A 12,289-nucleotide genomic window follows, 5' to 3' on the forward strand; every position below is an offset into this window, starting at 1 on the left:
TCTATAACCGCATGGATAAAATGACATTTGCACTGTTGAAAAAGGACAGCATTGTTAATGGTTTTCCTCTTAATACTAATAATTGCACCAGCAGCAAAACCATTTGCAATTGCATCGAATTTAAATCCAACCATGGAAGAACTTGGTTTGAAGAAAAATATAATTGCTAAATTAGCAAATGAATCTTTAGAACAGGCAAACAAATTTCTGGGTCCCAAATAAAATCCTTAATGAAATCCTTCATTTTCAACCTATCTCATCAAACTCGGATCGAAAAGATAAAATCCAATATACACACTAAAAATATTTAATAACATCGCGGTAGACCGGTCCATGCCGTAAAGATACTCTGTAGAGTTTGCATTGTAGCAAGACGTATTCGGCGCACAACTCAGCCGAGCTTCCAGGTCCAGATATCGAAAAAAGAAGTCCTATTACCAAATAAAAGCCTAATTGGAGTCGCCATGCAAGCCCGACGGATTCCCGCAATTCCGGCAGTCGTAATTTCTCCGGTTGAAATCTCGGGTCTGAGGTTGGCCGGCGAAGGAAGACATTCCGAAGAGAGGTGCAGAAGAAGTGCACGCGGTGGGTTTTTATTCCCCAGGTCCGGGACATTCCGGCGCCTAAAGGGCCGGGCCGGGCCGAGTCGAGTCGGGCCGCGAGGCCTAAAAATTGCGCGGCCCAGGCCGGGCCGAGCCGAGCCGGGCCAGGCCGCGCTGGAATGCGCCGAGATATTCGCGATGAGAAGCCGCGAGCGAGTCCCGCCGAGGGAAACAAAAAGGCCGAAAACAAAAAGGCGAACAAAGCCGGGCCCGGAGCGTACACAAATTGCTACGGGGAAAAAAGAGGCTCTCCTCTCTTCCTTTCCCTTTCTCGACCCTTCTGGGCCCCCCGCGCGGCTCCTCTCCCTCTCTCCCTGTCTCCCTCGCTCCCGCGGAATCCCGGCCAACCCGCGAAAGTCTTGTCCTGGCTGGCCGGCAAAGGGACAAAAACCGAACCCACCGGCCGAAATCTCGGCTATCCGATATCGCCCCGATTAAGTTCCCCACGACACGTACGCGCGATGAAGCGACATCGAGGGAAGGTGGGAAAAAGGACGGCGGAAAAATATCCCCCGAATGGACGAAGACGAATTTTCGGGAGGCTCTCTTCCCTCTTTATCCCCTTTTGCCCTCCCTTAAACCGCTTATTAGGGATTTCAGCGTTTCGGAATTGGCCTAGGAGAATTTTCGGCGCCGCCCCCAGGATACTTAAAGAGAATGAAGATCTTAAAATGGAATTACGAGAGATTACCGACGTAACCGTTACATGTAATGCTCATTGTGCGGTACTTTTGCACGTTTAATATCAATCTCCCACGAGTTATCCACCGTCTATTACGCCGTTACGCCGTCGGATTTTCGAGAATAAATTATATTTCTCTCCCTCAAGATTTTCCTCACAAAACTAAGATAAACCCGCCAAGGTTGGGCGTCCCTTATCGCGCGAGCGACCCCTCGCAATCACCGCGATACCGTCCTCTTCGACTCTTCCTCGCATTTTCTGAAAGAGTAACCCCGCAACCTCGACCCCCCCTCCCGGTATCCACCCCCGATTGCAATAACACTTACCCCAACGCCGGGGAAAAACATTTCGTTTCCCTTCGCGTGGGCATTAAAAAAAAAAAAGAAAGAGAGAGAGAAAAGGGAAAACAGTCAAAGACATCTCACCGATTCCATCGGCGGAAAAAAAAAAATGAATTCGTGCGACTTCTCCGTCTCCTCGGGAGGGACCTGGCAGCGTTGTCGGGAAAGAAAGAAAAAAAAAAAAAAGAAAGGAGAGAGAATCGAGCTTCCCCTTTCGCGGGGAATCAAAGCGCGCGCGGATTCCGGGATTAACGGGAAAAAATGTCACATCGGGGGATTGCGGGAGGGATGGGGAGGGGAGGTGGAGGGAGCGTTAACCTGCCATCGAGAGTCGATCGCGAGAGTGCCACCCTGGTGGAGGTACGCCTCGGTATGCGCCATTTTGCCGCGGGAGTTGCGGCCCCGAGGAGTTCTACGCGGATTCCGGAGCGGATTACACCTGCGTCGGCACCTGAGTCGATAGCCGAGATCGTTACACGACCTTGGCGACACTGAACGACACTGCCCGCGAAATTTGAAATAGAAATGAGATCGAAGTACCTCCCCGAATTTCGTTTCAATCTCGATAGCAGTAGATAATAGCGATGATAATGGTATGAAAGGTGTTACTAAAGCGTCATTTTCATATCGAAAGGACAAGTATTTATAGAACTTTTCTCGAAACTAAGTGCACCGAGTCATTTGATTTTTGACGTTCTTCTTTAGAGCCTTCATAATCACGTGTTGAAGTTCCAACTGATTCGGTGCGTCCAGTTTCAAGAAAAGTTTATAAATATTTTGACGTTTTGATATATATATATATATAGAAAATAAATTATTTCTCTCAATCAAATGACTCTTTTGAATGGAGTTAAAGAAACTGTACCAGAAAATCAAGGAAAGTCGTCGCTGAGAAATTCCGAGCATTAATTCAATGAAATCATTTTCTTGCGTTTTGTCACAATTGGAAGTATTTTCAATCATAAAAACAAAAGTGAAATTTTGTTTCGACATTTTTGTGGACAGTGGAAGGAATAAGGCTTAATTATTTAGAGTATCGAGACTCACTTGACGGAGAAACACATTTTTCTTTTTTCTTTTTTTTTGTGAAACGTCATTCTGATGCCGTCGATGGGGATGAGAAAAAATGTGCAGCAAGGCTGGACGGTGGACGAGGGGAAATTGAAACGTCGGGAGGGGGAGGCGCCGTTAGCCGCGACCACCGTTTCGACCAACAATGTCCGCAGAGGAATTCCCTCCGCCGGCTTGTCCTTGACCGTGGTCAATAGCTCCTCGCCCCATGGACGCGGCTTAAGAGGACGGAACGCCGTGTCCCGGGTAGCAATAAAAAAATATACAGCCAGCCGGCAACAAAGGCTTTCTAATGGACCGAATGGACATCCCGCGAATGCCTTAAAAGGCGACCTTACGGGGCTGCCTGATTATTCCGCTGCTTTGCACTCTCCCACAAGTTACGACGACGACGACGACGTCGACGACAACGACAACGACAACGACGACGATGGCGACGTCCTCTTCCACGTACAGAGAATTACTTTAATCCGGCTGAAAAGCATCGCCTAAAAACACGACGCCACCTTACCTCCGGGAGATAAAATTAATTAAACACAATTAATTTCCTTAATCCCTGGGCCGCCCCGTTATCTGGCGTGACTTCGGAAACTTGGAAAAAGGATTCTACTCGCAATAACAAATGATCCATTAATGTTTTCTTGTATTGCATTAGGAGAAATAGTCTTGCGGGACAAGAACTTCGTGCCAGAGTTTAATGTAATTTTCGCGAAATCGAGGATATGCCTAAATGTGTAAATTGGAATAATCCGTGCAATTGGTCCAGAGTAATATTTAGAGAATTTTCGTATCCGTTGAGTGTCACTAGAAGTTGTAACGATTTTAGCGTAGCCTAAATTCAGGTGTGTCACGTCAACGGTTTATAGAAAATTCATTATTAATGTGGACTGAACTATGGTAATTTCCGCGATATCCAAATTCAGGTGACAAGTCAACGCGTTGACAGAAAATTAATCGTTTAGATGGACTCGTGCAGTTTTCCAGAATCACGGAACGCCGAGGTCGAGTCTTTATCCGGAACCTCGGCTGCGAGAAGCCGCCGACGCCAGGGGACCCGATTTAGACCAGAAAGGAGCAAAACGTCGGGTCGGTCGGTACAAAAGGAGCAAAAGTGCACGAACGAGGGCTCGGTAGCCAAAGACCGTTGCCTCGGGTCGTGACTCGGTGTTCCTCGGTCGGTAACGCGGACTCCTGCCCCTTCGAGGGTAGTCTAATAAATGCCTGGGCGGCCGCGAAGGCGTGCGAGCATTTCTCTTTCTACATGGGTGCTGAAACGCGGCTCCCATTTAGCGGGAATGCGATGTGGCAAATGGTAGATCTGGTCCGAGGGCCAGATCCATTGAAAGGGAGACCGAAGGAACGCGGAATGCATTCCGCGAGGATGGACCGACGGATGGGTCGAGAACGGAAAGTCTCGAACAGGCCCGAAGTACCTCGATGGATGAACGAATCACTTGGTAAATATTGATATAAAATATTTCTATATAAAATAATTATTTCCCATCTTCGTCTCCAGACACGTGGTGTTAGACCATGCATTCCATGCAGTTTTTGCCCTGTCCACTTTATTAATTTTATTTGGTTGTTATAATGGTTAACTTACCCTGAAAGACTTAACCTTCATACAATTTAGCTATTATTTGCCCTTTACAATGAAAACATTTACATGGTTTCTAAGGCCACGTGTGTATGGTCATGATACCAATAGAGTATCTGTGAAGGTTTAGAGCATGCCATTGAAATTAATGATCTTTCTCATGATCCCACGACGAGTTTCCCTTCTCGCGTCCAAGTCCGTCCAGTGATGTAAATATACGCGAGAAGAGAAGAATTGTCCGGTGAAAATGAATATAATGAGCATTCATAATTACCCTACGGTATAGTATACAGTTAAATCGATCGATCGGTTTCTTTCTTGCGTCCAAGTTGGTCCAAGGGTTCGAAATATACGCAAGAAGGAGCGATCTCCTTGTACAAATGGATATATTTGTCATGATAGACTTCCGAGACATTGAAGATCCATGCAGACATTCCACTCAAAGATAGGAACATGTTTATATATCTAGATATCTACCATTCGTAGGAGGTCCTTGATGACCGAAGACTTGACCCCCCTCTTGGAAGGCTTGCCCCTCCTGGCAGGACTCGAGGGATGGTCCCTCCCGGAAATCACTCTCGGGAATGCGGAGGTCGACCTGACCAGTCTGTACTCATCCCCGAGGTGCCTCCTCTTCCTCTTGAAGGTCCCGCACAGCATCCTCGCTCTTCGAGATCCCTCGACCGCGAAGAGAAATTCACGCGCCCGCTACCGCGTCCAAAAGGATCTCCTCCTTTCGGGTTCCTCCGGCCAACAAACAGATAAATCCCCCGCAAATCGTCCTCGATCTTTTTACGACCCGAAATCGCCGGGGCGCCGTTCTTGGGCAAGGTTTATCGGCAATTAACGAAGCGACTGGTCGATGCCGACATCGAGGCGATTGCGGACCGATGCAAATCGACGAAGTCTTTCGAAATCCTCGCGAGTCGCTCGACACACCTCCTGCTTCTTCGAAGCGTTCTCCTTTTATCGGTGCCCCCGTTATTCCGCGTCCCCTTTCCCTCGTCCTGCAGATCCCTATTCGCGGGGACGTCTCACGGACATCGATCTTTCCTCTCGGATGTACGTATCCTTCCCTTTCGTCGCCCCCGCAGGACCTCGTGGCGCCAGCCGCGGATTCCTGCGTCTGGTTATCGGTTATCCTTCCCTCGCTCCTTCTGATATCCCAGCCTTGCGCTTCTTCGACCTTCGTCTCCTTCGATCTTCCAGGAACTTCTCCAAATTTCTTGGATCGTCTGCTCTTCTTAGGTATCGATTTTTTTAAATCTTCATTTTTCGTACCCTTCGATTCGCGCGAAAGTTCTTCCGCCTTTCTCACGAAACCACTCTTGCTTTATTATCGGTTATCTCTTTCAATGCCTCGTTAATCCTTCCTCGATCGATCGATTTCCGACGTCGATCGGCCGACAAAGTCGAACGAGCTTCGGGAAACGATGGATCGGCGCGGATGAGCGCGAGCGATCGAGGCTCCAGAGATCGATTATCCCCGATAACTAATCGATCTCGCGACACCGGCAGGCTGTTATCGGATCCAACGGTGGCGATCCTGTCGACGATGGATCGCTCGATCGATCCTTCGTTCGAGCGGCACCTTGGGATACGACGAGCCGGTTTATATGATCTTCTCACTTCCTCGTTCCCCTCCTCGGCGGATCGATCTCCCTCTCCTCCGACATCTCGAAAATCGGGCCTCGAAGATTCCGCAAATTTTCGAGAAATAACTCGACCTGGCCTGGATTCCTTAATCTTGAATCGAAACACACCTTAGACACCTCCCTAGAGATCTTCGAGTGAAACTCCTCCTCGGCGCTCCTCCACAGAAATTCCCTTCAAGAATGAATTTTAATAAACTCACCTAATCTCTTCGTACACCTCCAGGAGTAATCTATTATCATCCGGAACACTTCTCCTTTTTCTAATACGTTCCTGAGAAATATTCACAATGTTTCTCACGAGTCCTTCGGTCTTTCCTTTTTGTTAAAAACAAAGATATGTTAGTCGATACGATGTTCCTATGACTCGTGCGTTGCTTTTGTCAAAATCCAATAATTTCTTCTTTTTCCTGGTTTTGGAGAAACTCTCGTATCGACGGTGGGGGTGTTGATTGTCGATAGGTGTTGAAATCGAAGGGTGTTTATTCCTCCGAACGATGGCACTAATGTTAATGGTCTTGCCTGGATTGGTCCACCGAGATGCTGGAGAACGCTACCCACTGGCTTCTTCTCCGCCAGAAGATGGATCCTAATTAACGGAATCTCAGCCTCGACGCAGTGAGAGCCGAGAGTCGACTGAAGGCTCGAGGCTCGGTTATAGTGCTCGAAGGAACCCCACCGCGTTGATTTCAACAACACCCGGCACCCACCATGGCCGGTCGACCTGGTCGCGTGGCGCGAGCCACGGGTACGCAGTGTCCCTCAACCTTGAAGAAACTCTTCTCACTTCAAGTCGTCGGAATGAACAAAAAACAGAATTCTTGAATTTCGGGATTTTAAACGTAATAATCAATGATTTCATTGTACACAGTCCGTTATCGTCGTAAAAACTCTTCTTACTCCAAGTCATCAAAATGAAGAAAAATCGTAGGATCTTCAAATTTTTGGATTTCAACGATGGTAGTCCGTGATTTCATTGTACGCGGTCTGTTATCGTCGAAGAAACTCTTTTCACTTCAAGTCGTCGGAATGAACAAAAATCCTAGAATCCTTGAATTTCGGGATTAAAACATAATAATCAATGATTTCATTGTACACAGTCCGTTATCGTCGTAAAAACTCTTCTTACTCCAAGTCATCAAAATGAAGAAAAATCGTAGGATCTTCAAATTTTTGGATTTCAACGATGGTAGTCCGTGATTTCATTGTACGCGGTCTGTTATCGTCGAAGAAACTCTTTTCACTTCAAGTCGTCGGAATGAACAAAAATCCTAGAATCCTTGAATTTCGGGATTAAAACATAATAATCAATGATTTCATTGTACACAGTCCGTTATCGTCGTAAAAACTCTTCTTACTCCAAGTCATCAAAATGAAGAAAAATCGTAGGATCTTCAAATTTTTGGATTTCAACGATGGTAGTCCGTGATTTCATTGTACGCGGTCTGTTATCGTCGAAGAATCTCTTCTTACTTCAAGTCGTCAAAATGAATCATAATCACAGGACCTCTGAATTTTAAGATTTTTGTGGTGGTGACCTGAACTTATAATGGTCGCTATTTGACCGATGGGATTTCATTCTGAAATGCCATTTTGGGAATTAATTTAAAGTAGGGCACCAGGGCTTCAATCTCCTTCTGGAAAGAAATGGAAATGGAATATGCAACTCGACTTTGCGAGCGACTCGGAACAAAAGGGAGCCAATGTTCATTGGAGTAGGCCCCAATTGGGGTCCAAAGCTCTCTCGCTGGTTTGACACTGCACACAATGGCTCGAATGTCGTCGGGATTCCCATTGAGACGGCTCCTCGAAACTTCCCCGAATTTCTCCAAGACTGATACCATGAATGCTTTATTGCACAGGACTTGTTCCTTTCCAAGACCCATTTCAATAACCCAATTTGCGTCTGAGCCCCGAAGGAACGTGCTCCAACTTCGCAACGCTCCGAGCCTCAATAGACGCCATTCTGTGATTAATAATCATAAACGTGCTCGTTTCAGAATTCACAGAACCCCTGAGCAAACAATTCGAAGATTTAAGAACAACTGAAAAATTATGTGAAATTTGCCTATCAATTCTCTTTAATCATTTTCATCGTTCTCCGTTCATCACATCGACGACTCTGCATTTCGCAACTCTTGAATATATCGTTGATTATGAAATCTTAATTAAAACGAAACATCAAGATTTATTTAAAAAAAATTTATATCTGCGATCAGACTCATTTAACGACGTCTGTTTTACGTCTGCTTGATTATGATACAGGTGTTGTAGTTTTAATTAATTCCTCGGAATCCGAGAGCCAGCTCATGGGTGCCATTTCGATTAGGAAATGGAATAGGTTGGGCACCTCGCGAATGACTAAGAAAGCATTCAGGTGAGTCGCGCTCGAATTTGCATCGTAAACGCAATCCCCACCCAGTTACACAGTATCGGCCATTGCCGAACCTAATTCAGGGGTTCCAACCCTTCAATGGTAGGACGGGCATAATTCTAAAGTGACTCACCCCTGTTAGGAGAGTCCAGCTCGGATGACCAATATGGAAATCGCATGTGCGAACGCGCGCACCCTAATCGATAACTTCAGGCGACTCAGCCTGAATAACCCTGGACAAATCCCGGAAAATTAGCCGGTCCAAACTCCATACGATCTTAATCCATCAGAAGCAATCCCATAAGACATCTCCGGGAAAACTTAAAGGCCTCTAAATCTGACGCATAAATTTCTGAAATAATTACAGCCTACAATAGAAACGACCTACCCACGGAAGTATTTTCCGAGAGAGCCAAAAATGGACGTGGGCTTAATGTGCGACATAAAATCACGGCATAAAATTGCAGCATCCGGCGTGAGGAGCTAGGAAGCTTTAATTACCTTTTTACGAGGAAATCAGGAAGCAACGTTCACGTGCGAGTCAACTTGCATACTCGAGATGGGAAAGCTCGATTGGGCCTAAGCCGAGTTATCGGCACAGACCGAATCGCAGATTAAGCGGAAGCTGCGCGAGTGCTAAACCGCCTGCACTTAGAGGGGAGCGAATCAAAGATGTACATAGGCCTTGGATAACTAGCTCGTTATGTCGCTCGTAAACGCTCCTCTCGTCCCGCTAGGCAGCCATTTCCGGTTCTGGCTCCACCGCGATCGGATTTAACGAGGGTCGATCGACCCGCGAGATTTCGCCCGGAGAGAACGAAAGTCGTGGCGACGAGACCGACTGTCGTTAATTCCATATCATTATCATTTACTACGTGTCATCCCATTTTCGTTTAACGCACTCCGGTTAAGTACTACCGCTGCTATATACACGTCTTTAGACCCAGTAAATCGGACCATTTATGAAATACTTATTACCCCGATAATCACCACGTGGATCTCAGCATCCTCCTCGATCCTTCTACAGTGACGCATAATCGTTTGATAATTTAATAAAAACTACGTACGCTTCATATCGCGTTTCGAAATGTTGCAAGGGGTTGGAGGTCCTTTTAAGAGGATCTCGGATAAAAAATTTGAGAATCCCTGCACACGAGTTTTACCTGCGGAGCGCGCATGCGTCGGGGCCGACAGATGTTTCCTCCGCGCCAACTGTTGCTGGCCCGGCGGAGCTGCATCTGATTTGCCAAAGAAAGAAAAGTCCCCCCGAGATCCTGCCGCCCCCTCCTCCTCCCCCACGCGCGCATCAAAAGGTCCTCCCGAAATGGTTTCGGGGAGAATTGAACCGAGAAAAGCACCGACGGGACCGAGACCGCGACTCCCGAGAGCCGGGGCTCGGATGACAGGTACGGGGCTTAAAAACCGGCGCAGGGACAGGTGACTCCTGGTAGCCGCGATCGGTGTCATCGAGACCAATATCCGATACCGTAAACGAACTCGCGTCTTTTTATCATTCCCTTTTTATCCTCTCCTCACCGCGACCATGATCACCTGCAAGGCCTTGCGAATCAAGGATAATTCTCGAATTCGCGACGATCCATCTTACACCCTCCTATACATATTCCATATTCTCCCCCTAAGCCCAGCTTTAAACGGAATACATGAAATAAAAATGAAAAAAACATGCAACGCCTCCCTCCTCTCCGACTGCAAAATATTTCGGCGCACATTCGTTTCTTACCCCTCATTTTCTTATTTACTCCTTCCTCCTAAGGGGTATAATCCCGTCGGTAAAGTAGAGCCATAACCAACGTAACCTAAGAAAAAGAAAGCAGCCCAAGAAGTTCCATGCAATTCGCGAACTCGCTGGCCGATCGTCTCTTCCACCTGCCTTGGCGGGCGTTCTCCTGGTTGCGGTTTCGGCGGCCATCTTGGTCCCCGCGAGGAAGAGATTCATCGCAGCCGCGACGTGTCCGAGTCGTTATTGCGGCTTATTAACCGGCTGTAAAGTGCGCCCCTCGACGGGGCCGGTCGCGCGCCATCACCTGCCTGTCCCGCCCCCTCCGGGTCCCCCTCGGCCCCAGGTTCCTCGAGGATACGAAGGATGCGACGCGCGTCCCCCTTGCGCCGGCGTCGAAGTCTCCGCTCCTGAGGAGAGCGCCGCTCAAATCTCGGCTCGACGAGGGGGAGAGGGGCCATTGGTTAACATCGCCAACCACCTGCCTCTCGGGGAACACGTGCTGGTTCCTCTCTCTCCGATCCTCCCTCGGGCGAGCAGCTGCTTCTCGGGGAAGGACCAGGCTTTTTCCGAGGCCACGCGTTCACGGGTGCTCCGGAACTCCGGGGCCTTTTTTTACACCCGCGACGAGGGGCGAAGAGGAGAGGTGACCCTTTCGAGTACGCGTGCTCAGGAAGTCGGAGTTATTTTAATAGAACCTCGAAAATGATCTGGAAACCTTGAGGATCATTGAAGAATTTAATGAACATTAAATAATAGGGATGATCTCGGAAAGTGTCACATGGTAAGGGGAATATCATGGTACAGAGTAGAAGGATTAAATGAAAATTACCCCCGGGAAATTTATAAGAGTCGTAAGAGTCGTATAAATTTCTGTATCTTTGCACGGTGCTTCGGAGGGAATTGTAGGGATCTAAACGCCGTGTTTGATTGCCCCCCGAGATACGGAGATGCGTTACATGGGAATTATGTATGGAGAAATTTATGCCTAGGTGGGTATCGTATAAATTTCTAGTTCCTTGCTTAGAGCTCCGGAGGAAGTCGTAGGATGGTGAATATTACGTCTGGTTGTTCCACGCAATATGGAGACGTTTCAATTAATAGTAAACCACGGGAATCTTTACCTCAATTTAAGCATCTTATAAATTCCGACTTCTCGACTCAACCTGGCGGGACTCGCGGCGAGGTGAATATTGTATGAAGTGAAGTGAACACTGTACATCCGGTCGCTCCTCGGGCGAGCAGCTGCATCTTCGAAACGGTATATTCCTCTCGACCGCCATTACGGACCAATATAATTTTCGAACTTTTCCAGATGCTTCCGTAACCCAGATACTACCTGGATTTAAATATACAAAACTCAGAAAGTAATTAAGCCTCGCAAAAGAAAAAATTCCACAGGAAGTACTTACCGTAACCTTACTTATCTCCTCACCTTAAAGACCACCCATCTAGTGTAATTGCCAGTTCCTCGACGTTTAACACTACGTAATCCAAAGTTACAATTAAAAACCAACTCGATAACAGCAAATTTGATGAAGCGTCACCCTGTTTAATAATTAAATTTACTTTATTGTAGGCAAGTTGCACTAAGTTCGCCAATATGGCGCCGTCCGATTAGGGGCAGCTGAAGACCGGCGTGACATATCAGGGTTCTTTTGCGTGCAAACCCAAGAAATAATTATGCGCACACCCGATAAGGTGCCCCTCCGTTCCTCATTCGCAATTTCCGTAGGTGTGTGGCCCAGGAAACAAGGTGTAAATTCGTGAAACGGGCCTGCCTGGCCAAACCTCAAAAGTAGCCGAATATCTCTCGTATGCATCGCTTCGTAGAGTAACCTGTGGTTTGCTGCACTCTTTTCTGCTAAAGCCGGAAATAAATCACCCGAGCGAGTCTAATTGCAGTGTCCGTTTAGCAAACGTCCGCAAGATGCTGATGATAGAGACGCTAAGATCACGCCTACTTGCGAATCGCTTATTCCGTATTACTTTTTTTTTTTTTACGACCAGGTAGATACTAACAATCGCTGTGGGGGAATTGTATGATATTACGTCTCCCACGAGTACATACTATAAACATAAATTATTTAGAATTAACATCATAATTTCGTGAACATTTTCTATGAATTTTTCCTTCCTGATTTTCAAATATCTTTTTTGAGAAGGCGTCCTAAAATTCATTAACATAAGCGAAGGAATGCACCGAATGTAATTCCTGATTACCTACTTCCC

The 12,289-nt window shown here is 47.0% G+C and overlaps 1 protein-coding gene across 2 annotated transcripts in view; it reads right to left on the minus strand.

The window, feature by feature from the left end:
* The window catches only part of LOC105704139 (abnormal cell migration protein 10), a 144,541-nt gene that overhangs the window by 70,068 nt on the left and 62,184 nt on the right, over positions 1–12,289 (minus strand). The window contains exon 1 of one of the 2 annotated variants that reach the window (XM_012433108.1): positions 4,771–4,953. The exons of the other annotated variant lie outside the window; for it this stretch is intronic. Coding sequence (XP_012288531.1) covers positions 4,771–4,953 — 183 coding nt within the window. Of the gene's footprint in view, positions 1–4,770; positions 4,954–12,289 lie in introns of those variants that run through there. 2 annotated transcript variants of the gene reach the window in all.

Source organism: Orussus abietinus, unplaced genomic scaffold (genome assembly GCF_000612105.2).
Source record: "Orussus abietinus isolate OABI.00-Male unplaced genomic scaffold, Oabi_2.0 scaffold7, whole genome shotgun sequence".
NCBI lineage: Eukaryota > Metazoa > Arthropoda > Insecta > Hymenoptera > Orussidae > Orussus > Orussus abietinus.